This window comes from Neolamprologus brichardi, chromosome 3 (assembly GCF_056152115.1).
Source record: "Neolamprologus brichardi isolate AB-2024 chromosome 3, ASM5615211v1, whole genome shotgun sequence".
Lineage (NCBI taxonomy): Eukaryota > Metazoa > Chordata > Actinopteri > Cichliformes > Cichlidae > Neolamprologus > Neolamprologus brichardi.
In genome coordinates, this window is record NC_142106.1 from 8,057,938 (window position 1) to 8,085,636 (window position 27,699).

Below are 27,699 nucleotides of genomic sequence, written 5' to 3' on the forward strand. Positions count from 1 at the left end.
ATGATACATGGATATGTGCTCTTTTCCCGAGTGCTTAGCAATTAGATATTTGTTTTGTAGTCCATCTTCAGCACAATGTAGTTTCAACAGGCGGACATCCGGTGTCACATTGTTACAGAGAAACGAGTTTAAGGCTGGTCCAATTCTCAGCACTGCTCCTCTCTTTTCCTGAGTTTTTAGCAATTCACCTTCACACGATGACGTTTTCATCGAGGCCAAAGAAAATAGTTTAGGAAAAGGAGATAGGCACTAATTTTGAAATTACACCCCGCGTGGTTGCGTTGTGCAAGTGAATCACGTGACCAAGCCGAGTAACAAATCACTGCAGAGTCGGGAAAAGGGGGCGGAGAAATTGTGTGTGTGCAGGAGAGGAATCGAGCAGAGAGAGTTACTTTTTCATGAAACTGGAGTAAAGTAGTAAACTTACAGAACATATACCACTACCAACGTTGGGGTCGATATCTGCAGCGATCTGCACACCCTTGTCTCCTGGATCGTAGCTCAGATCAGCGTGAACCACGTGGGTCTCTGCTCCCTGATCTGTTTCTTAAGACTTCCAGCTTCATCACGGAGTTTCTCTCGGTTTGTGGGCTCATCTGAAGGTAAGCACCGAGCTAACTTTAATGTGGGTTCAGATTTTGTTGATTTTAGCTCTGTTGAGAATAATAGATTGCTTGGTATACATTGGAGTTAGACAGACTGTAGAGTTTGTGATTGCTTGCAACATTAGAATACGGCGGCTTTTAGGGGGTAAGAGTAGATACAGAAAAATAGTCTTTGAATATGAACAAAAGGATGGGGTGCAGGGCAGGAGAACAACCAGCCCCCACCCCCGGGACAGAAAGCCACAGGTACAAGCGTGGGGAAGGGCAATCAGCCTTTAGAATAGGACTTAATAGGACCGTCTCCAGATGCATCCAGGGCTGGACTGGGACAAAAAATCGGCCCGTGTTCCAGATTAACTGGCTTTGGTCGAACAGATGTGTGGTAGACTTGCGTTTCAGGAGCTGCTACCGACAAACCAGCAAAAAAAAAACACCAAATGTGTAACCTGTGACACTTGTGAGGTTAATTCAAACACACTCCGTCAGTCTTGATGCTGTTGAACAGCAAAATGTTTTAAAATGTCGCGAGTTGGTGATATTTTCATGCGCGATGCGATCGCGAAAACAGCAAGCAATTAACACCACGCCGGTGTTGTTCACAGGACAGCAAGAGTAAACGATCGGGAGACTCTAGTCGTCGTTATCGTTCCCCTCCTATGTTGTATTACTCCGATTTCAGCGTTTTTGCTTCACAACTAAAGCGTGCAGTTTACTTTGTTTGCACTAACATGGACTTGAATCAACCAGCGCCACCTCTGGCCAAGTGCCACAGCCTACAGCCAGATCAACTTGTGACACACATCTGCACCACGTTTGAATTCGTTACATGCACAACACATTTGTACCTTTCAATTGTGTGTTTGTGCATCATGCAAATAAACCTTTGAAATGAATGAAATAATATCATGTATTTATTTTTGGCCCACAGTTGTAAAAAAATTCCAAATTATATACACAAAGGCATAGGAATCACCACCCCTGTTCATCATGATTTTAATATTTTTGCCCATAAGAAAAACGTCTTGAACAAATATGACATCAATATTTCATTAGTGTTGTCACATCACATCCTGTAAGCAGAGTCTGTCTGTGTCTTTTCTCTGCAAACGAACATTTTAGAGTTGGTTGTTATATACAGTCTGTATAAGTGTGGTTGATGTCATTTCATAGTGTTTAACTTGAAGGCCCCGAGTACTTTCTCCCACAGTCAACTGTTGACTGTTTTCAGTGGATTTCAGCTTGCTGTGTTTGTGGATATATGACTGGCTTTAATTATCCATAAAATCATCACATTGTCTGTAAGATTTACATACTACATATTTTACAGTGAAGGCTTTAAAACCATGTTAATGCTGAAAGTACAGGGTGGGCCATTTATATGGATACACCATAATAACATGGGAATGGTTGGTGACATTAAAGTCCTGTTTGTGGCACATTAGTATATGTGAGGAGGCAAACTCCATCTTGGATAGAACTTTTGTTTTTTCAATAAGAAGCATGCCATGTGACACATCAAACTTACTGTTAATGTCGCAAAAAAAAACAATGGTGTGCTTGGTTTCAACGTAACTTTATTCTTTCATGAGTTATTTACAAGTTTCTGACTACTTATAAAATGTGTTCAATGTGCTGCCCATTGTGTTGGATTGTCAATGCAACCCTCTTCTCCCACTCTTCACACACTGATAGCAACACCGCAGGAGAAATACCAGCACAAGCATCCAGTATCCGTAGTTTGGTGCAGCACATCTCGTATCTTCACACCATAGACAATTGCCTTCAGATAACCCCAAAGATAAAAGTCTAAGGGGGTCAGATCGGTCAGACCTTGGGGGCCATTCAACTGGCCCATGACGACCAATCCACTTTCCAGGAAACTGTTCATCTAGGAATGCTCGGTCCTGGCACCCATAATGTGGTGGTACACCATCTTACTGGAAAAACTCAGGGAACGTGCCAGCTTCAGTGCATAAAGAGGGAAACACATAATCATGTAGCAATTTCAAATATCCAGTGGCCTTGAGGTTTCCATTGATGAAGAATGGACCCACTATCGTTGTACCCCATATATCACACCAAACCATCACTTTTGTTGTTCCAACAGTCTTGGAGGGATCCATCCAATGTGGGTTAGTGTCAGACCAATAGTGATGGTTTTGTTTGTTAACTTCACCATTCACATAAGTTTGCCTCATCACTGAACAAAATCTTCTGAACCAGTTTCACAAGACTTAGCAAGCAGTTTGCTAACCGTAGCATGGGAGATGGGTGGTCTCGTAAGGGTGTCTTGCATTGAAATCTGCTGCAATGGTTACTGCGTTCACCAGATATCAACACAATTTTGATCCGCTCCTCACGTGTTAACCTCTTCGACATGTCAATGGCTGTAAACAAAGAGAAACTTATAAGTAACTCATGAAAGAATAAGGTTATGTTGAAACCAAGCACACCATTGTTTTTCTTGTATCATTGCCAATAAGTTTGATGTGTCACATGAACCTCTTCCTGTTGAAAAAACAAAAGTTGTATCCAAGATGGCCAACTTCTAAATGGCCACCATGGTCACCACCCATCTTGAGGAGTTTGCCCCCTCACATATACTAATGTGCCACAAACAGGACTTTAATATCACCAACCATTCCCATGTTATTAGGGTGTATCCATATAAATGGCCCACCCTGTACAAACATTACTAATGTCACATAACTTTGCCGACATATCTCCAACAGTCATGTTCTTTGTTATTTAACATTTGCACTCACGCTAGACAAAATACTTTACAACTCCACAATTTTATTAGTGCAAAAAAACAACCGTCAATGTATTTTCACTATTTTCACTGTCGATTGTGTGATGATGACTTATGATTGGACATTTAAAAGAAATATTATAATCCTCGCAAATACAAAGTGTCTTATTTCCTTTTACCTTGCTCAATAAAACTTCTACTACTGTGAATGTTTCTATCAGTGTTCCCAGGCCTCCTATGCATACAAGTAACAATTATATTACTCTTTCTTTCCATTTCTATTTCTACTGTCACACACTCCATTAAATCATCAATAGCCACAGACATATGTTCAACCTGCTTACATTTCAACAAGTGCCACACCTCCTGCCTTCTTATTAGATCTGTTTATATGATATAATTCATACTAGAGCTGGGCGATGTGAGATTTTTTCATATCACGATATGTTTTTTTTTTTTCATTTCAGGCGATAACGATATATATCACGATCTAAGCCAAATAACTATATTTGTAAGATTTAAATGTGCCGTTGCTCACAAGTAAAATGTGAAATAATAATTAGCAGCTTGTTTTGATTTAAATATTTATTTCCCATAATAAGTTCAACAGGGTAGATGTACTTAAGGAACATGAGACTTTTTCAGATAAATAAAGGCAAATATTGCAAACTACACAAAAGGCAGCCGCTAAAGCGTTTAAGTTTCAAAATAGAACAAACAAAACAGACTAAATTGTCAATTCCACTTAGAAACAAAATATTAATTCTAAAAATAAATCTTAGTTTGTTTTACAGAAGAACAGACAAAATTGACTAACTTTTGTCAATATCAAATAAACTGAGAACTAAAAGGAAATTCTCAATTCTCTCCTTGTTGTATAGCTTAGCTTTTCAAACAGTTTTAACAGTTACTTTAGTCTGACAAAAGCCGAATGACGAATTGGCGCTTCCAGTCAGAGATTGAGCATGTACCGGTTTATTGTATTTCCAGACTTGCTTTCGGCACAATTTACAGTGCGCGCTACTCTGTTTTTTCGAAATACCTTCACACTACGGAACTTCTATGGCTCTTCCGTTCGACAATCTCTCCGGCATTGGAACCATCATCTGTTTGCTCTTCGGTAACCTTCGGTCACGCTCTCGGTTGATTTTTCTCTAGTCGGCACACTCATTTCCTCCATTACCCGGGCGGCACGACGGCTGGCTGCTTCCCAAAACAAATACACATGCGGCTTGGCACTTGTGCTGTACATAACAAGTCACGTGTCGCGCCACTGTGGCTGTGATTGGTTCGGCTCTGCACTACTTAATTTGGATTGGCTGTTCTTTTTTTTTTTTTTTTTAAGAGGACTAGAGCGGTGAGGCCTATCGCAATAGTTTAATTTTTCTATCGAGAAAAAGTTATTTCGCAATACATATCGTTATCGTTCTATCGCCCAGCTCTAATTCATACCCATCAATGTAAAAGTCCCAACCCCTTTCCTCATCTATCCATTTTTCGGATAGTGCTATAACTTTAAACTTGCCTTTCAGATTATTCAAAAAAACATTTATCAGAACAAAGCTTTTATAGAGGCTTCTAAAGTTGAAATGAATTAATGAAAATTTATCGCCTATGTCAACATTATCCCTAAATAATGTTGACATATATACAGGGTGTAGCATCCACTGGGTAAAGGCGGTGATATACAGGACAGTCAGGGGTTTTTCCCTTTCAAGATCTTGTAGGCAACTGATGACTTTCTTTTTGTAGTTGTTTCTGGGGTTTCACCTTGAAGCTTCATAGGTATTGTTGTCACTGAGGAGTGTAGTAAAGTTTATTTGCTCTGCTTCTTTTTGTCAGGGGTAAAATACGTCTACATACTTTTTGTGTCCCACCTGAGTAACAGCAGAAGAGTCTGGTGGAGCAACAGAGGAACAATTTCAGCCATTTGGACTCAGCTCAGCCACTACAGAGGAAACAATGTCTTTAACACAAAAGGTGAGAAAAATATCACAGTTACACTGTTATTGAAACTGTGTGCACAGCTGGTTGGTTTTTAAAAAACAATTAACAGCAGCTTTATCTTTTCCATCCTGGGCTCCTCCATATATACAGAATCTACATTCACAACCAAAAACCACAGAAGTTAGAAGAAAATTCAAAGATCATATTTTATCAGCACATATTGAAACAACAATATCATCAGTTGAACTCAAAATATTTTATGAAGTAAAAGATTTTCTCCTCACGAAAAGAACTTAACATCTAAAAGATTGGTTAAGACTTTTATCTTCACAAAGAAGTTCTGCTTCATTTTGTGTGAGTATTTGCACGAACTTTGAAGTTTAGGGTCCCTTTTTTTCATCACATGTGCTCTACAAGTAACACCTGGCTTATTGGGTTACCTGGAGCCAGGAATTTATTTTTGTCTTCTAAGAATTTAAATTGGTGATCAAGAAACATGACAACTAAGAGGCTAACAGAAGATATTGAAGAATCGAAGAAGTTAAGAAGTCTCTTAACTTCATGTCAGAGGAATTGAGTAAGGTGGTGAAACAGCAAGCAGGACTACTGGACTTAATTGAAGAAGTAAGACAACTGAAGATTGTGATTAAGGAAAAAGACAAGAAGATTGAAGAGCTGGAAAAAAGAGTTGAAGATTTGGAGCAGTATACAAGAATGGAAGATGTGATTATTTCTGGACTAAAGACAAATCAATACACCTATGCACGGAGTACAGCAGGTGACAAGGAGGGGGAAGATGCACCAAGAGCTGAAAAGGATTTGCTTGAGCAGCAAGTTATTCAGTTTTTCAAAGACAAAGTCATTCTTTTGGATAGCAAAAACATAGCTGCATGTCATACTATTCCACAAAAACATACCAAGATGCCAACTATCATACTACGATTTGTGAACAGGAAATATAAAGTTGAACTGTTAAAGATGGGAAAGAACCGGCGTATATGTGAATGAGCATCTCACCAAGAGAAATGCTGAAATTGCACGACAGGCAAGACTATTGAAGAAGGAAAGGCGCATCCAAGATACCTGGACCAGGAACTGTAAGGTATTCATAAGACTTAATGGGACACCAGAACAAGCTAAAGTAATTGTTGTCAGAGACATTGCAGATCTTGAGAGATTTAAAGAAAAGAAATAGAGTTCAGTGTAGAAAAGAATTGTGTTGCTGACTGTGATATGAACAATATCTCATAAGTGTGAGAAAAATAACTATGCATGTGAATGTGTGAACAAAAAAAAAGAAGGCAAAAAAATGGAATATTTTGGATCTCATGATTATAAATTTTATGAGTTGGACAATAGTATTGATCCAGATATCCACCTCTATCAGAATGTTGATATGACATGTGAATATTATAATGGGGAAGAGTTGGATCCCAAGATAAAAGGTTTTTCATTAAGCCACTTTAACAGTCGGAGTCTTTACAGTAAATTTTCTAAAATCAAAGCGTATCTTGATCAATTCCAAAATAAGTTTGCAGTGGTAGCAATTTCAGAAACATGGTTGAATGACAACAAATAATTGCAAGATGGACTAGAGGGCTATGAAATATTTTGGCAAAATAGGAAGAATAGAAGAGGAGGAGGTGTTGCTATGTTTGTTTTTTCATATCTTAAATGTAAAGTTGTTAACAATATGACTGCTGTGATTGATAACTTGATAGAATGTTTAACCATTGAAATTCAGGTTGAAAGATCGAAAAACATATTAGTTAGCTGCATTTATCGTTCACCTGCATCCTGTATAGATCAATTTACTAAAGAAATTTCTGTAATATTAGAAAAACACAAGGAGAAGGTGACTTTTTTTGTGGTGATTTTAACATTGATCTATTGAAGGTAAACGACCATAATAAGACTTCAGAATTTATTGATACAATGTTTAGTTTTGGATTCCAGCCAAGCCAAGCAGAATAATGATGGATAGTGCCACTTTGATCGACAATATTTTTGTCAATAAGATAGACGGCAAGATACATAGTGGACTGTTAGTCACAGATGTAAGTGATCACTTGCCTGTCTTTTCAGTGTTTGAAATGAACAATCAACTTCATTTTCAAGAGGAAAAGAAAATTGATTACAGCGGTAGAATAAAAACACCCGAACAAATTGCAGCTTTTAAAACAGACTTAGAAAATTAAGACTGGCAATAAGTTTATGTGGAAGACACTAATGATGCATACAATGCGTTTTTGGATATATTTTTGTCAATCTATGACAGCCATTGTCCAATTAAAAAGATTTCTGAAAATTATAAAAAGAAAAAAACATGGTTTACACAAGGTCTGGAAAGAGCCTGTAAAAAGAAAAATAGGTTATACAGGATTTTTTTGACACATAGAACAAAGGAAAATGAAGACAAATATAAGAAATATCGAAATAAATTAACATCTATTATGCGATATTAAAAGAAAAGATATTATGAACAGCTGCTTCAAAAACATAAAAGTAATATTAAGGCTACCTGGAGTGTATTAAATAGGATAATAAAAAAATCAACATAATATATGTTCTCCAACTCGTATTGTAACAAGAGGTGATTGAGAATACCGAGAGCATAGTTAATGAATTTAATGATTACTTTGTTAATGTAGGTCCCAACTTGGCAAAAGAGATTTCTGTACCAGGAGGAAATGATACTTCTTCTAAATGTAGCTCAATGTTTCTTGGTGGAGTCTGTGAGAGTGACATTGTAGAAGTGGTGAGTAAATTCAAGAGTAAAAAATCCATGGATTGTGACGACCTTGACATGTCGTTAATTAAAGAAGTTCTTCATAGTGTCCTTCAACCGTTAACATATATTTGTAACAAATCATTTCAAACTGGAATTTTTCCAGATAAAATGAAAATTGCCAAAGTGATCCCACTATATAAAACTGGTGATAAACAGATTGTGTCAAAGTATAGTATCTTTACTGCCTCAGTTTTCAAAGATTCTTGAAAAACTATTTGCAAACAAACTAGATTCTTTTATTGATAAATATGATTTATTGAATGATCATCAGTATTGGTTTAGAAGAAATCGCTCAACCTCTCTAGCTGTGATGGAATTTATTGAAAATATTGCAACGGCTGTGGATGAAAAGCAGTTTGGAATAGGTGTGTTTATTGATTTACGTAAAGCCTTTGATACGATAGATCATTCTTTACTTTTACAGAAGTGTGAAAGGCATGGTTTAAGAGGTGTTGTACAATTTTGATTAAATAGCTACTTGAATAATAGGTTCCAATATGTGAGTATTAATAAAATGAAATCTAAACTTAGAAAAGTAACTTGTGGAGTTCCGCAAGGATCTGTTTTGGGACCTAAGTTATTTTTACTTTATATAAATGATATTTGTACAGCCAGTGATACTTTAAAATATGTGATGTTTGCTGATGGTACAAACTTATTTTGCTCTGGAAAAGACATAAAGAAATTACTGAAAACAGTGGAAACAGAACTCATGAAGTTAAATAGATTGTTTGTACTTAATAAACTGTCATTGAATCTGGAGGTCTTATTTGGAGGTAGTAAAAGTAATATTAAAGTAAAATTGAATTTAAATAATGTTGAAATTCAAAGAGTATATGAGACAAAATTTTTAGGAGTAATTATTGATGATAAACTTTGTTGGAAGCCCCACATAGAACATGTGAAACAGAAATTATCCAAGTCTATTTCTATTCTTTATAAAACAAGAGATTTTTTGAATAAGAACTGCCTTAATTTATTGTATACTTCCCTTTGTTTGCCTTTATATGACCTACTGTGCATAAATTTGGGGGAACACATACAAAACATATTTGGATTCAATATTTAAATTGCAAAAAAGAGCTATTAGAATAATAAATAAAGTTGGATATAGGGAGTCTACCAACCAGTTTTTGTAGGATCATCTATGTTAAAATTCATGGACATTATATATTCTAAAACTTTAGAAATGATATATCGTGTGATTAAAAAGAATGTTCCAATTTGTATTTTAAGTATGTTTCAACAAAGAGATGGAAAATATGATTTGAGGGGGTCTTATAAGTTTGAAATACCTAAAGTGAGAACCAATGTTAAGTATAGATGTGTGTCAGTTTTGGGAGTGAAATTATGGAATGGACTTAATGATGAACTGAAGATGTGTTTTTCTTTGTCATTCTTCAGGAAAATTTTACAAATTAGTGTTATACAAGGTTATAGAAATTTGGTTTGTTAAAAAATTTTTGTGTTGATTTGATTTCTTTTTAAACTGTTATACAACTTATTTATCAATGCTATTTATTTTCTTGGTTAAGGATTTGATTATTTCTATGGGGGTAAGGGATAGGATAAGTATAAGCCATAAGGCTTCAGCCTCTTCCTTTTTCGGTTACTGTTTGAGTACTTTTATGTAAAATTATAATCTGTTGTTGTTGTTGTTGTTGACTGAAATAAAAATCTCGAAAAAAAAAACTTCAATAATGTCATTTTCATTACAACTCTCATTGTAGCACATCATTGTAATGTGATACTATCACCAGAAGGTGATGGTAACACACCAACAATGTGTTTGTTAACATGTTTGATTCCACCAGTGGAGGGAGTTTCAGTTCGTTCCACAACTGCATTTCACTCACTGCCTCTGTTTGTATCTCTGTCACTGCAGGACCAACATGGAGCGAGAAGTCAGCGCTCTCAGGAGGCCGACAAACCTCACAGAAGACAGGGAGAGAAAACCTACAACTGTGATGAGTGTGGAAAGGATTTTACCCAGGCTGGACACTTAAAAAGTCACCAACTCATCCACAGTGGAGTTAAACCTTACAGCTGTGAAGAGTGTGGAAAGTCTTTTACCCAGGTTGGAAGCTTACAAAAACACCAACTCATCCACAGTGGAGTTAAACCGTACAGCTGTGAGTTGTGTGGAAAGTCTTTTACCCAGGCTCAAATCTTAAAAAAACACCAACTCATCCACAGTGCAGTTAAACCTTACAGCTGTGATTTGTGTGGAAAGTCTTTTACCCAGGCTGGACGCTTAAAAAGTCACCAACTCATCCACAGTGGAGTTAAACCTTACAGTTGTGACTTGTGTGGGAAGGATTTTGCCCGGGCTAGAGGCTTAAAAATACACCAACTCATCCACAGTGGAGTTAAAGCGTACAGCTGTGACTTGTGTGGTAAGGCTTTTGCTCAAAATGGCGACTTACAGAGGCATCTAGTTACCCACTCTGGAATTAAGGCCTACAGCTGCGACTTTTGTGGAAAAAGTTTCAGTGACAAACAGTACCGAAATATTCACCTACGGATTCACACTGGAAATGATGTTTCCTGCTGTGATCAGTGTGGGAAAGTGTTTACAACAGACACACAGTTACAACGACACATGTTTATCCACACTAAGGAGAGACTTTACAAATGTGACCTGTGTGAGAAGACTTATAAATATCCACATCACCTGAGAAACCACCGACAGATCCACACCAGCAAAATAACTCTACAAGTGCAGTTACTGTGAGGATGTATTGATTTTTTATCTTTTAATTTTAACCTGATTGTTTGGAACAAATATGATCAGTAAACTTATGGAGTTATACTGACTGAACTGTTTGGAAAAATGAAGACTCATTTTCGCCCAGTAAGCTGAGTGTTATAATGTAAACAGTAAAATGTAATTGGACGTTGGCAGAGATGCTTTTTATTTCAGGCGACATTCAGGATAAAAATAAAAAAGCGATGCACATGGATCCAGTTCTCAACCCTGTCGTCAATGTGGTGGTGGGAAAGTTTCTCTGTGACCTTTGTGGAAAAACTTCCAATCATCAACGGGACCTAAAACCTCATCAACGTAGACACACTGGAGATAAAATGAACGACTGCAAAGAATGTGGGAGAGGCTTCCACACACCAAGTACATTAAAAATACATGAACTCTGCCACAGTGGGGTCAAAAAGCACATCTGTGACCAGTGTGGGTCATCCTTCACCACTGCACGTGATCTTAAAGAAAAAGCATAAGCGAATCCACACAGGAATAACACCATACAAGTGCAGACACTGTGACAAAAGCTTCTCACAATCAGGTCATCATAACAAACATGAACGTACACACATGGAAGTGAACTTCATCTGTGACCAGTGTGACAAGAGCTTCAGGAATCTCAGTTCATACTCCGAACACAAACGATCCCACACTGTAAATAAACTGTTTAACTGTTACCAATGTGCAAAAACCTTCACTTCATTATCTGCTCTGTGCAACCATCAGCCTGATCATGCAGGACTGAAATCACTGGATCACAATGAATCTGAAGAGAGAGAAAGATCCTCTTCTGGTTTCAGGGTCAGACTTAAAAACCTTGAGATCAGGCTCCACAGAGTTCAGATGGAATCTCCTGTAAAGAGTGTCAGCTGATGTCACGCTTGGATCTGATGAGGTAGCTCTGATTTCTGGACCTGCAGTGAATAATCCTGAATGTTACATTTAGGAAGCTGCATGTATAGATATGCATATCAAATTAATGTTTTTTCCTTTGAGGGATTTTAATTCTCTAAAATGTTATCCCTGTTACATTTTAATCTTTGTTCCCTTAGGACACAGTAGTGTTTAGTAGTTGTACTTGTTACTGTACTATTAAAGTTATAGGAATGTCTTTTCTTTCTTTTTTTTAACCAAACTGGTATTTTATGAAAAATCACATATGCATATATGTAAATCATTTCTTTTATTTGAACTTTTTTAGCTTTTCCAAAATTAACTTATTTTTTCTGTATTCATTGCATGTTTCACCTCAGTTAAATTTCAATTCTTCATTCATATTTAATCTTTTGCTGTGGTAAAATCTTCTCTTAAATCCTTTTCTCCCAAAACTACAAATAATTTCACAGCAGTTGCTCTTAAAACTTCCAAAATGAACTAAATCTGTCCACCAGCTTTGAAACAACACCTGCTGTGACTTTAAGTCAAGAAAAAAGAAACTCAAGCTAAACTGGTTTTGGGCTGTAGGTCCATGTAATACCATTTTGTACCAGAGGATGGAGCAGTGAGGCTGTGTAACCTTTTTTCAATTAGGCAAAGGGCACATTGGCAGCACATCTTATTCACATTGGTAGCAAAGAAATATCATTTGAAGTTCAAAAATTCAAATTCGATTAAACCCCTATTTTTGGCTCCTCCTTTCACTTTAGTGTGTTTACTGTGTTCTTGAAGTCCACATGTTGTTTTTTAATGAATTCATTTTGATCCACATGTTCTGTGGCTGTTTTCCTGTTGATTTGAAGTTTGTATTATGAAATCGTGATTTGATTTGATCCTATATTTGATGAACTCTGTGTAAAATTTTTCTTAATAAACAGTTTGGTGTGAAAAATAAAGAAATGGTCTCACAAGAAGTAGTTTGAGCCCTGATTTCCGATTCAAACTAATTTAACTGTTTTCAGTGGTACATGTGGAGGTTTATCAGAGGAGGCGACTTGGCTGTTCTCCACTCACACAGCACAGGGTTCCTGCAGCTCATTAAAAACTCTGAAATGATCTTCAAGGACAAAGATGTTTGATTTTTCTTAAAAACGTGCTGTGGGCATGAAGTTTTCAGAGAGTGTGTTTAAGATTCATTGTAATGAACATCTCACATAAAGCAGATGTTCTTGCATTGCAACAGCAGTTTGCAGATGTGTTCTCCCCCCTTCCCGGCTGCATGACTCTCATGGAGCACCACTTTGAAACGCAGCCTGGCGTGAAAGTCTGTTCATGACCTAACATGTTGCCTGAGCACAAGAGACCAATTGTGCAAAAGGAATTGGCTGAAATGGTGAAAATGCTGTTATCATAGGATGAAATGAGGATTTGTTCCTCAGTGTTTGGTCTCCTATGCTTACCTTTTCTCCAGATGATTTGTCCCAGCTGTTGAGAGGGGCCGGTTGTCTTTAAGGTGCTTCCATGTAATTAAGGAGTGCACGGTTTTATACGGTTCTGTGATGATTATCACAAAGTGAACAAGGTCTCATGGTTTGATGCTTATCCCATACCCCGGGTTAACCTGGACTGGTTAAGCACTGCTTAGTTTTTATCATGCTGGATTTAACCAACGCCTACTGGCAGATTCCCTTGTCTGCACAATCCAAAGACAAAAACGTCTTTCTCCACTCTGTATGGTTCGTACCATTCATCACTCTTCTGTTTGGCTTGTTTGAAGCCGCGGCCATTTTTCAGCACGTGCTGGAGCGATAGCTGTGTCCTCACACTGCATATGCTAATTCCTACCTGGATGATGTTTTCATTCATAGTGATACCTCGGTGGATCATGTGCAGTGGTTGGTCACGGTCCCGGAGTCCGTGAGGCAGGCAGGGCTGATGGCAAACCCAAAGAAGTGTGTGGTTGGATGGAGGGAGGTACAGTATGATAAAATTGGCACAGAGCTTCCCCCATGTATTACCAAAGATTCACATCAAACTTATCCCATTCTTGGTTGCTTTAATGAACATTTTTTATTGTCACAGTTTGATACTAATGATTTCTTTTGAACACCCCTTTATTCTTAACCCAGTGACAGTATCAAGTTATTATGTTTATTTTCATGTTAGTGTTTTCATTTCTAGCCTTAAAAGTATCTTCACGTGATGTTCCTCTTTCACATTTTCTGCCGCCAAAATCACTGTTCCAATTCAAGATCTGCATCCTTCAAGACCCAATTTGAAGGCTGATTACGTCACGGCAACATGATGAAGCCTGTCCCAATTCGAAATGCGGCCAAAAATGCGCCCTTCATTTCCCCGGATTTGAAGAATGGGTCAGGTGTATCATTTGTGGCCCAACATATCCCAGAATTCATGGCGCAGTGGCTGTGGTCAATTTTTTCTAATAAAAACGGCGGACGGCAGAAGTATGGTGAAGAAACTTTTCAAAAAAAGTATTAAATATTTGTCACTTATTTATGTGCAAATGTTAAATATGGAAGAACATTACAACATTACTGTTGGCCAGTGATGGCCAAATAAAGCTTTCTATCTGGCGACCAAAAATATGAAGCGCAGCTTGAATTTTCAAATGAAAGTGTACTGCTTCATTATGACTGCCCACTCTACAGAGTGAAGTTCACAATTTTGTTTGACACTGGCCCACTGTTGTGTTGCTTTGAACAGCTTTGAAAATTGTTATGTTTATTTTTTAAATAATTTTTATCAATACTTTCCTTGTTTAAACATTTACCATGGTGTGGTCTTTCTTTGCTTGTGACTTCTTGATATTGGTAAATGCAATGGATGAAAAATACATTTAATATACATATAATAATGTACAACACACTATGACGTGCCGTGAGGTCTGGACAGGTATGTTTAATAATATTATATTAGGTCAATTTTCTTACACATAATTTTGACCTGGGGGTAGAATTGATCGTAAACTGAACATGGAGAATGCTTATGAACTTGTAAAGTAAAAGCATGATGCATTTAAGGTAATCCTTTTTCAAATCCATTTTTATTTAAGAAGAGGATTTGTTCCACTCTGTTTCTTTTCTTTGAGATAATTTCTTCTGCCTCAGAAAATAATCTCACATGGAACAGAAGAGGCTGGAGTGCACAGAAACTGCAATGTAAGTTGGTACAGACTCTTCCTGGGTACCACAGACTATCAGTTCAAAAAAATAAACAAATTTAATTGCTGCAAATTTTGTAGAATAACATTTTAAGTTCATTTTAAAAATGCATATTTTTGATTACATTAAATTCAAAGAGTCAAAGTCTTTCCAAAGTTAATTAATGATAATTTTTTTTGCATATGAAACCGGATGAGGTGTACTTATATCTTATGCAATCAGCTTGTCCTAGGTCACGCTTTCCTTCCACATATAGCTTTGCAAAAATTGCATAAAAAGCGCTTGCAGGAACAAAAACATAATATTCCAGAAACACGCTTTGCTGATCCGATCACCTGTTAGTAACACTTCTCACATTGAAACAGACATCAGCGCGAACGATCGCATGTCCGCCATTTCCTGCCCAAAACCGGGAGTGACGTCATTTTCGCGGAAAATGTAGTTTTGTGTGTTTTTATAAGTCTTGTTTGACTTTATGCTTTTCTGAATAGTTTCTGGGATGCTTTGAACTCGAATTGCACTGCTGGAAATAGTTTATTTTGATGCACATGCTGTTTTCTTTGCAAATTTGCATCACAGGATTGTTTTTTGTTTTTCTTGCAATATATAAAAATTGGTGTATCTCAAAAATAAAACTATGAAGACACTCAAAATAAATTTCCTGTTGTTGTAAACTATTTTTTGCAACTTTTTTGAATTTAAAGTTTTGAGGGATAAACCTCTTAAATTTCTCCAAGTAGAAATTTATGTAAAAAAACCAACAACGATTTTCAATTTTTTTTGTAGTTTATTGCACTTTTTTCAATTAATGTAGTTACTATGGACTTAATGCATACATATTATTAAAATATGGGCTATAATAGTTGTATTGATGTATAGCAACTTGGAATGCTCCCAAAAATGGCTCCACAGCATGTAAAAGTATAATATAAGCTCTGGCGGACTTGGTTCTATGGTAGGTCTTAAAGGGTTAAGCAAACAACAAGAACAGAAAGCTGGCAAACCCGCCCGATTTACCAAAATCAAAATACTCCCACACAACAAAACTGCCTCTCTTCCTTGCTGGCTCCATGTCTCTTTATAGAATAATCAGTGGTTTGCTGTCTCTCGCCATCAAAACACTCCATAAATCTCACAATTGACTTCCTTATAAATGACTGAATCAGTTACTTTCTAAATGAAGCTTCGGACATCACTGATCACGTGACTCTGGCCAAACGAATCAAGCCTCGACACAGTGCTTCTGAAGCAATGTGTTGTTTTTTCTGACACACACACCAGAGCCTCAGGTTCAAGTGGGCCATCACTACTGTTGGCCACATGTCGGCAACGTTATGTGACATTAGTGATGTTTGTACTTTCTGCGTTAACTTGGTTTTAAAGCCTTTACTTTAAAATATTCACCGTTCAGTTGTATTCTCTGTAGGATTAAGTTGACCTTAATCTTCTAGAGAATGTGATGATTTTATGGATAATTAAAGTCAGTCATATATCCACAAACACAAGAAGCTGAAAGTCAGTGATGCTGCTCGGTTTGCAGTCCTGAATATTACGGCACAAGCAGGATTCACTGCACTTCTTTTTTTTTCTTTTTTTTAAAGAGAAAGAAGAAAAAAAACATCTCCTGGATCAGCTGTTGAGAGAAAAAGAAGAGAAAACAAGCAAAAAAAAAAAACCAGATCGACATACTAAACACAACACCATCACATTGATCTAGCTAAGTGTAAACAAGAGTAAATACAAAATATTGAATGTTGTTGTGTTGCAAGCAGGACCGATAGCGCACAATGTGCTGGGAAATAGCAGCCAATAAATGTGTAGTTTATGTCTATGAACAGTGAACACCCGTGTGCATACCTGTGTGGATCAGTGCGCTTGTATTCAAAAGGTTTCCTCATGTTATGGTCTGCTAGAGGATGTAGAGAACCATAGCCCTGTCCCCCAGGGCATGAAGCAGGCATGGAGGAGATCCAGGCTCCAAACATCCCAGGCCCCAGAGTGCGAGAGCCCAAGGAGGACCACTGGAGGGGCATCCGTGCCACCCTCCTGGGAAGAACTGAGGAGAGCCCCAGATGAGGGGTCACCCAGTAGCCACGGAGCAGAAGCCGGCAGCCAGCTGTGCCCAGAGGCCGGAGGCCCGAGGGCCCCCTTTGCCCTGGAAGAGGCCTGACTGAGCAACAGGCACCAGGCCCCGCCAAGTAGTCACCGGGAGTGAGCTGGTACATACCTGAGCGCCCAGCCCCGAACACCAAGAACCACCAGCGCACCGACCCCTGAGGGCATCAGTTACCGGCAGGGAGTGTGGTGAGGGGAGATAGGCCTTTGGAAGGCCTGGGAGTTCCCAGAGAGGTGGAGTGTAAGACCCGACCCGACATAAACACAGACAAATAGGCACACACAGACACAAACTTGTATTCCCACCCTCATGCACACATATACAAATACTCAGCACTCACCCAACGTAGGGATAGACATACATGGACACTGTACACACAATCACACTCCCCAAACAAATTCTATACCCCAGGTCCAGGTACCCTCGCCCTTGAAGGGGGAAACGGCACCTAGACCCAGGAGATGTTACCCTTTCCCCCGGGGTGGAGGCAAGTACGCAGCAGCAGGGAGGCCAACACCTCCTCCCAGCACCCCGTCCCGATGGCCAGCAGAGAACATGGGCTTGTGAAGACCCCAAACCTCCCTCCTCTCGCTCATGTGTAGTGTTGCTGCGTGTTGTTCTAAGGTGCACTTAAAACACGGGAGAGCATGGTGCTGCTGCCAGAGAGCAGCAGGTGTTAGCACGGCCCCTCCCGAGAACCCTCAATGTCTACATGGATTTGAAATTGAGAGTTGGGCACCGGCCCCAGAGGTGGGGTTGAATACACAAACCGTCCACAGGACGCCGTTAACGTGCCCACCCTCAAGGCCCTATATGTATGTGTCATGAGAGTGTGAGTAATGTGGATTTCTAAGTCGTGGAATAAAATTGAGGCACAGGTGGCCAGAAGGGAACGGGGGGGGGATGCCTCCCCTGCACCCTGGTGACACACCCGCACCCCAAGCCCTACCAGTAGGCACTCCCGTCCTTCGGCAACACCAAGGCAAGGGAGCCCAGGCCCATCCAGATCGGGGCCTACGGCAGCACGACCGCTCAGCCCCACAGGACCCGGGGCAGCCCACCCGACCCCACTGCAGAGGAAACTCTACCCAGCCTAACATTCAGTCATCTCCCAGACTGCACAAGACAGTAGACACCCAGGTTAAGTTTATTCTCCACCTCTCCTGTGACTCTCCCCCACCTACAGAGTGGACTCCTGCAAGGATGGAACAAACTCCCTGTCAGTTGAAGAGCCCCCTAGTTAGGCCGGTGCGCCAGAGGCCCCCTGCGCCAGGGCTGAGCCCCCGTGCACCCACCCGCCCACAACCTCAGCGACGCACCAACAAGGACCTAAGCCCCCAAGGCCCAGCCAGAGCCCTAGCACGGTGGCGAAGCACCCCCGAACCCCAAGCCCCCACGCCTGCCCCGGATCCATTCAGGGGCAGGCGTGGGTCCATTATTTTTTATTTTTCCAGTTCATGAGGACCGTTTTCTGGGCAATGCAAAGTGCAGTAAAAACCATGTGGACTGTATTAGTTTCTGTAGTGACATCATCCAATTTGCCCAACAAGCCCAACAAGCACACTAAAGGGGAGGTTGGAATTTTACATTTCAGACACTTTGATAAGTCTTCACATATCCCGTGCCAAAACTTCTGCACTGGTGGACAGAACCAAAGAGCGTGAATGTAATTGTCTGGTGTATTGCCTTGACAGTGTGAGCAGTTGTTGGAAGATGTAAAGCCCATCTGGAACATCCGATGACCTGTATAGTGCACTCTGTGTAGTATTTTGTATTGTATTAATTGCAGACTGGGATTTCTAATCAATTTAAAGGTTTTTAAGCATATCTAAGCCGACTGACAAATCTGCTTCCCACTTTACAATAGGAAGGGATATTGATTCATCTATTTTAGAAAGTGTTCTGTATATTTTAGACAATAATTTATGGGATTTAAGAGTAAGAAAATGTACCGCGCTTGGTGGTGTTTGCAATTCAACTTGACTGAGGTTAAACTTCTTTTTTACTATGGATTTAATTTGTTGATATTCTAAAAATCTTTTCTTGTTGATCCTATATTGTGTAACTAGTCTGTCAAATGGAATAAAGTCTGTTCCTTCTAAAATATGTATTTAATTCCTTTACAACTCCATTCTGGAAAATTAATCATATTATTGGTTTGTAATATGTCAGAGTTATTCCAGATAGGTGTACGTCTGCATGTGATTAATGAAGACTCCGTTATTTTTAGAAACTCCCACGATGCTGTCAGAGAAGAGCGAGATGTTGATGCTTTTAAAGCATTTATGTCTTTTGATGTTTGAGCTGATAAATCGTACGTCTGAAATCTCTAGATTATTGCTTAGTGCCTGTTCAACATCTAGCCAAGGTTCATCTAAGAAGGTATGTTTAAACCATCCTGAGATGTACTGAAGCCTGTTGGCTAAGAAATATTGTTGAAAATTAGGCAGATCTAATCCTCCTTTATCCTTGGTTCTTTGAAGCGTTTTTAAGCTGATACGTGGGGGTTTATCTTTCCAAAGGAATTTAGAAATATACGAATCCAGAGATCTGAACCAATCTAGTGATGGTTTGTTTGGGATAATTAAAAATAAGTAATTTATTTTTGGCAAGATCATCATTTTTACAGTGGCAACCCTTCCCATGAGTTATATGGGTAGAGATTTCCATCTAGTCAGATCGCCTTCTACTTTCTTTAGAAATGGTATGTGGTTTAATTTAATTAAGTTTGAAAGCTTAGGAGAGACAGTAATATCTAAATATTTAATATTTCCAGATTGTAGTGGGGCAGAAGAAAATTATGGAAGGGGCAGTTAATTGGAAGAACTGTAGATTTTGACCAGTTAATTGAATAATCTGAAACTCTTGAAAAACCAGTTTATTAAAGTATTTACCTCAGAAAGGTTGGTTTGTGAGTTTTGGAGAAAAAGCAACACATCATTTGCATAGAGGCTGATTTTACGCTCTTACATTTTATACCCTTAATTGTTGTAGCCTGTCTAAATGCTGCTGCTAGTGGTTCGATAAAAATTGCAAAAAGTGAAGGGGAGAGTGGGCATCCCTGCCTGGTGCCCTTCAGGAGACAGAAGCTAGAAGATGTCTGGTCATTTGTTCTGACACAAGCTGTTGGGGAATTACATAATATTCTTAGCCAGTTTATGAAAGAGTTTCCAAAACCAAATTAGTCAATTAAATTAAGTAATCTACATGTGTTTGTTGATGAGTGCCTACCTTTTATGAAACCAGTTTGGAGTTCACCTGGCATCAGTGGCGAATCCAGTGCCATTGCTTGACTGTCTAGTAATTTTGGAAGACTTACGTTGTCAAGAAACTGATCAATTTCATTCTTAGACGGGTTTATTTGTGGTGAATATAGAGTTTCATAGAAATCCCTAAAAATGTTGTTTATTCTTCCAGGGTCATATATTGTGTTTCCAGATAAATCTTTAACAGCACATATAGTTGTTTTTTCTTCATTTATTTTTAACTGGTTTGCTAGAAATTGACCTGATTTGTTACTGTGTTCAAAATTCTGCAAGCGAAGTCTTTGTACTAGGAATTGTGTTTGTTTGTTTTTTTACTAATAATTTCATTTAATTCTAGTTTTGTTTTGCGTATTTTGTTGATTATTTCTCGGTCTTGGTGGGACGCGTAGGCTTCTTCTAAGGATTTGATGTTTTTTTCTAGTTCCTGAATATTTTGAATATTACTTCTTTCTTTTTGTGTGATGAGAAAGAAATTATTTTACCTCTCATCACAGAAGCCTTAACTCACATCCTGGGCCATCTGACCTCAGGAATTCGCATGATATGGTGGGGCCAGGTTTCACAATGAGCTCACCCGAAACCCTGGCTGATTGGGACCCACACCCAGTTTCACACCTTGGCTCGGGTGATTAGAGGATCATCAGGGGGTCCTTTTGTCCCTCTGTGGGAGGATACTCCCACTAGGTTTAAATCTGGGACTCCCCACCATTTGACCTTAGAACTGAAGAAGCTTCTCGGATGAGAGGTGAAACGTCTTCAAGAAACTTAAAGAAGTCCAGACGCTTTTCTTTGCAAGCTCCATTGACTACGATGACCTGGATGACTGAGAACCTTCACAGACATGTTGGGAAGACAACATTGGAGAAACGTGAACATTTTATTTGTACTGTATAATCTGCAGATTCTGACAGAAATCTGCAACTATCCTTTGAAGCACCACTCCTCCAAAACAGCAATAAGGATAATTATTAGGTTATCTACATTATTATGTAAATAACAAAGTCCGAAGTCTTTATATTAAGGGCCATCAGTCAAACGATATTGTTTGCTCTGGGTCTAAACAGAGCGTGTTCTGTGTGACGTCGTCTTTTGCGCATGCGGGTCGCTTTGAGTGTTCACACTAGAGCACGTTTGCTGTTGCATTTTATTTGTAGTGTGAACAAGCAGACAAAAAAAATCGGATTTGATCAAAAAATCAATTCAATTCAATTCAATTTTATTTATATAGCGCCAAATCACAACAAATGTCGCCTCAAGGCGCTTCATAGATACAGAGAAAAGCCCAACAATCATATGACCCCCTATGAGCAAGCACTTTGGCGACAGTGGGAAGGAAAAACTCCCTTTTAACAGGAAGAAACCTCCGGCAGAACCAGGCTCAGGGAGGGGCGGCCATCTGCTGCGACCGGTTGGGGTGAGAGAAGGAAGACAGGATAAAAGACATGCTGTGGAAGAGAGACAGAGATTAATAACAGATATGATTCAATACAGAGAGGTCTATTAACACATAGTGAGTGAGAAAGGTGACTGGAAAGGAAAAACTCAATGCATCATGGGAATCCCCCGGCAGCCTACATCTATTGCAGCATAACTAAGGGAGGATTCAGGGTCACCTGGTCCAGCCCTAACTATATGCTTTAGCAAAAAGGAAAGTTTTAAGCCTAATCTTAAAAGTAGAGATAGTGTCTGTCTCCCGAATCCAAACTGGAAGCTGGTTCCACAGAAGAGGGGCCTGAAAACTGAAGGCTCTCCCTCCCATTCTACTTTTAAATACTCTAGGAGCAACAAGTAGGCCTGCAGAGCGGGAGCGAAGTGCTCTAATAGGGTAATATGGTACTACAAGGTCATTAAGATAAGATGGGGCCTGATTATTTAAGACCTTGTATGTGAGGAGCAGGATTTTGAATTCAATTCTGGATTTAACAGGAAGCCAATGAAGGGAAGCCAAAACAGGAGAAATATGCTCTCTCTTTCTAGTCCCTGTCAGTACTCTTGCTGCAGCATTTTGGATTAACTGAAGGCTTTTCAGTGAGTTTTTTGGACATCCTGATAATAATGAATTGCAGTAGTCCAGCCTGGAAGTAATAAATGCATGAACTAGTTTTTCAGCATCACTCTGAGACAGGATATTTCTAATTTTAGAGATGTTGCGCAAATGGAAGAACGCAGTCTTACATATTTGTTTAATATGTGCGTTGAAGGACATATCCTGGTCAAAAATGACTCCAAGGTTCCTCACAGTGTTACTGGAGGCCAAGGTAATGCCATCCAGAGTAAGAATCTGGTTAGATACCATATTTCTAAGCTTTTCAGCGCCGAGTACAATGACCTCAGTTTTATCTGAGTTAAGAAGCAGAAAGTTAGTGGCCATCCAAGTCTTTATGTCTTTAAGACATTCCTGCAGTTTAACTAATTGGTGTGTGTTATCTGGCTTTATGGACAGATAGAGCTGGGTGTCATCTGCATAGCAGTGAAAATGTATGCTATGTCTTCTAATGATGCTGCCTAGGGGAAGCATGTATAATGTAAACAGAATTGGTCCTAGCACTGAACCCTGTGGAACTCCATAATTAACCTCAGTGTGTGAAGAGGACTCTCCATTTACATGCACAAATTGGAGTCTATTAGATAGATATGATACAAACCACTGCAGTGCAATACCTGTAATACCTACAGCATGTTCTAATCGCTCTAACAGGATATTATGGTCAACAGTATCGAATGCTGCACTAAGGTCAAGAAGGACAAGCACAGAGATGAGTCCACTGTCAGAGGCCATAAGAAGATCATTTGTAACCTTCACTAAAGCTGTTTCTGTGCTGTGATGAACTCTGAAACCTGACTGAAACTCTTCAAATAAACCATTCCTCTGCAGATGATCTGTTAGCTGTTTGACAACTACTCTTTCAAGGATTTTTGATATGAAAGGAAGGTTGGAGATTGGCCTATAATTAGCTAAGACTGCTGGGTCTAGAGATGGCTTTTTGAGTAAAGGTTTAACTGCAGCCACCTTGAAGGCCTGTGGTACATAGCCGATTATTAGAGATAGGTTGATCATATAGAAGATCGAAGAATTAATCAATGGCAGGACTTCTTTGAGCAGTTTTGTAGGAATGGGGTCTAAAAGACACGTTGATGGTTTGGAGGAAGTAATTATTGAAGTTAACTCAGAAAGATCGATTGGAGAAAAAGAGTCTAACTTAACATCAATGGAACTAAGAGTAGCTGTAGATAATATTACATCTGTGGGATGATTATTGGTAATTTTTTCTCTAATGATAAAAATTTTATTTGTGAAGAAGTTCATGAAGTCATCACTAGTTAACGTTAAAGGGATGGTTGGCTCAAAAGAGCTCTGACTTTTTGTCAGCCTGGCTACAGTGCTGAAGAGAAACCTGGGGTTGTTCTTATTTTCTTCAATCAGTGATGAGTAGTAAGCTGTTCTGGCTTTGCGGAGGGCTTTCTTATAAAGCAACAAACTATTTCTCCAGGCTAAATGATGATCCTCTAAATTTGTGACACGCCATTTCCTCTCCAGATTACGAGTCATCTGCTTTAGGGTACGTGTTTGAGAATTATACCACGGGGTCAGGTACTTCTGATTAGAGACCTTAGTTTTCACTGGAGCTACAGTATCCAGAGTTGTACGTAGTGAGGAGGTGAAATTATTAACAAGATAATCGACCTCTGTTGGGGTAGCGTTCAGATAGCTGCTCTGCTCTGTGTTGGTACAGGGCATTGACGATGATAACAGTGGCTGGATTATATTCTTAAACTTAGTTACAGCGCTTTCAGAAAGACATCTACTTTGATAAAGTCCACTCTCCACTGCTGCGTAATCAATTATTGTAAATGTAAATGTTATCAAGAAATGATCAGACAGGAGAGGGTTTTCAGGAAACACTGTTAAATGTTCAGTTTCTATGCCATATGTTAAAACAAGATCTAGAGTGTGATTAAAGTGGTGGGTGGGTTCTTTTACATTTTGAGAGAAACCAATTGAGTCTAACAACAGATTAAATGCCATGTTGAGGCTGTCATTTTTAGCATCAACATGGATGTTAAAATCACCCACAATAATTATTTTATCTGAGCTCAGAACTAAATTAGATATAAAGTCTGAGAAATCAGACAGAAACTCTGTGTAAGGCCCAGGTGGACGATAGATGATAACAAGTAAGACTGGTTTCTGAGTTTCACAGCTGGGGTGGACAATGTTAAGCATCAGGCTTTCAAATGAATTAAAAGTCTGTCTTGGTCTTTCATTAATTAATAGACTGGTGTGAAAAATTGCTGCCAAACCGCCCCCTCGACCTGTGCTTCGAGATTTCTGGTAGTTAGAATGACTCGGGGGTGTTGATTCATTTAAACTAACATAATCATCCTGCTGCAACCAGGTTTCTGTAAGGCAGAGTAAATCAATTTGTTGATCAATTATTAAGTCATGTACTAACAGAGACTTGGAGGAGAGAGACCTAATATTTAATAATCCACATTTCACTGTTTTACTCTTTGGTTCAGATGTGGATACTGTATTGTTCTTTCTTTGTAAATGTTTAAGTTGTTTGTTGCTGGTTTTTAGTTTGTTTTTTGTCTTTTTGGAAGCAGACACAGTCTCTATGGAGATGGGTTTTTGGGGGGGTAGCAGGAAATCAGAATTGTGCATTACACCTGCAGAGTGAACGTAGCCTAAGACACACGTTGATGTTCATTCACTGCCAGTTCGTCATCAACCCATGTTGGTAACAGGCCTTATGCTTCAAGTTCTTGCCGTGATTTATCTTGATAACAAGACTTTCCTGTGCTGCAGTTGCTGGATTCACCTTGGCTCACACTCTAACTCCGGACTCAGGATACCAAGCAATCATTTTGAGAATCACTCTGTGCCTCACCTGCCTGCCCTCCTGCCATCACACTCCATCTGAAGACCCTGGATCTCAGGTCAGCCTTGCCACACCACTCAGCTCCCTGGATTCTCATCACACCCCTCTCAACACTCTGTCCCCTACTGCAAGTAAGAATTGCTATACTTACAACTTACCACTTCAGAGCTACCTCCATAACTCCGCTCCGCTGTCTTCTCTCTTCAGTGTGACTGTTCCCTGCTCAGCTCAACTCTGCATTTCGGGCCCTGTTCCCCTAGCCACGTTTCCCAGGCCATGCCACGTCAAACTCCACATTTTATTGTTTTTTGTCCTTGCTACTTTTCTAGCGCTTAAGCCTAATAAGTTGTTACACCATCTGCTGTCTCTGCTCTGAGTTTCTGTGCCTGAGTCCTGTTCAGTACAGACCACTCAGTCCCGTGACAAAACGGACTTTAACGTGTGTTTGATGAGCTGATGAATCACTCATTAAGTTGAAAGAAAGATGCTTTAACCACAGGAGCTACACATGCAGGGCTGTAGATTAACTCTTTGCCACGGTTGCACTGGTGCACCTAACTTTTGTCTTAGGTGCACCAGCACAAAAGTCAGGTAAACCCACATTTTTCAACTACATCACTTTACACCAGTTTTACATTTTTGTTTAGTTTTTTTTGTTTAGTTTTTCTTGTTTGTTTGGTTGGGGGGGGGGATTGCTGTCCTTACAGACAGTATTGATTTGTACTTATACTTTTAGCTCTTAATTCTGCTTCAGTTTGTTTTCTGTAACCTTGAACTTCACAAGTTTGCAGATGGTGAGGTTAAGTTTAAATTAACTACAACTTAAATGTAAATTTAATACAAAAAATACAAGTGTTTACCTGTGGGAGTGTTTTTTACTGATGAAGCTCAACAAAGCCAGCCCTTCTTTGTATTACTTGACCTGACAAAACCAACAAACCCAGGCGAGAGAAAAAGGGCATCACAACAGCGGTTATCTGTTTTCTTATTTTGTTCTAAAACAGGGAACATTAAAGTCACTTTAGCAAAATGTATTTAAATAGTTAAAGGTTATTGGCAATAACCTACAAATACGACTGACCTCTGTTCTAATTTGAGCCCTGCTAGCTGAAAATCACCATATTTTCATCAATCAACAAAATGCAGTGAATGAACAAAAGATGCATCCAAATCAATACTTGGTTTGAACAACAAGGGAGGAGGAAAAGAGTTCCAATGGATCACAACAGTGAATTCTAAGAAAACAAGATGTATTTAATTTCATCCAATCCAAACCATATTTATTTATAAAGGACTTTAAAATACCCATTCAATTTAAATACAACCATGGCAATGTTATGAAAAAGGCACGCAACTTATCATCTCATAGTTCTAAAACATCTAAAATCACTGTGTTATTAATTTGTTTGCTAGATTAGCCACTAGCATACGCAATGGGTTGGAGGCTTGTTGCTAGCTAGTTAGCTTTGCTACACACCTGTTACTCTAATAGCCTGTGTTATTGAAAGATTTAGCATTTCTTGTGTTTTTTTTAATCCATTTTTAGACAGCGATGAGATCAGCTGCACACTCCACAGAGGCCCAGAGTTACTGTTAATATAAAAAATGTAATTCTGTCCTTTGAGATTTTAACATAAGACTTTGAGTGTAAAGGATCTAAAACTGTTTAAATCTTCAGAGCCGTCTACAGCCTGGTAACATGGAAACTTTAAAAACAGCAGCTGGTTTCAGTAGTGTAGTCTAATTTGTTCTTTTCATTTAATAATAGAGTCCATATTATATCAACAGCTACATTCACCCTGGGGAGAAACTAGTGAGGGAGACCATGAGGAACAAGCTGGGTTTCCTGGGTCCAGAGGTTTGGAGAAACTTCTTCCCTTTCTTTCATCATAGCTGTCCTGCGCCAGAAGTTCTGTTGACCCACTGAGAGAAGCTTCATTTAAGTTGCTTGAAGACGTTTCACCTCTCATCCGAGAAGCTTCTTCAGTTCTAAGGTCAAATGGTGGGGAGTCCCAGATTTAAACCTAGTGGGAGTAACCCCCACAGAGGGACAAAAGGACCCACTGATGATCCTCTAATCGCCTGAGCCAAGGTGTGAAACTGGGTGTGGGTCCCAATCAGCCAGAGTTTCGGGTGAGCTTGTTGTGAAACCTGGCCCCAACTTTGTGTTGATAGGAGTTATGTGGGTTAGTTCAGCTTCACCACTAGGGGGCAGTGTAACCAAATTGTGATATATACTGTGTCGTAGAAGCAGCGGCAGGTTATGTTTTACATGCATGGATGTGAGCCACGTTAAAATAAAGAAGCTTGCTCACTACTACTGATGTTTTATTAAAAACACGACAACCTTATCATGCGAATTCCTGAGGTCAGATGGCCCAGGATGTAAGTGGGCGTTAAGGCGTCTGGGGAGGGAACTCAAAACTGGATTACAGATGGCAGACAGTTGGTGTCGTAAACCACCGCCTCTGTTCAAAGATGGTCGCTCACAGTGGACATAGATGGCATTATCAGATGGCATTA

At 39.2% G+C, this 27,699-nt stretch overlaps 1 protein-coding gene across 1 annotated transcript; it reads left to right on the forward strand.

The window, feature by feature from the left end:
- The first annotated feature begins 353 nt into the window (after positions 1-353).
- On the forward strand, positions 354-11,543 carry LOC148103353 (uncharacterized). Its single transcript, XM_087832233.1, has 3 exons — positions 354-602; positions 5,200-5,337; positions 9,981-11,543. The coding sequence occupies exons 2-3, from the start codon at positions 5,320-5,322 to the stop codon at positions 10,827-10,829; spliced, it is 867 nt and encodes a 288-aa protein (XP_087688359.1). The 5' UTR covers positions 354-602; positions 5,200-5,319; the 3' UTR covers positions 10,830-11,543.
- The last annotated feature ends 16,156 nt before the right edge of the window (positions 11,544-27,699 follow it).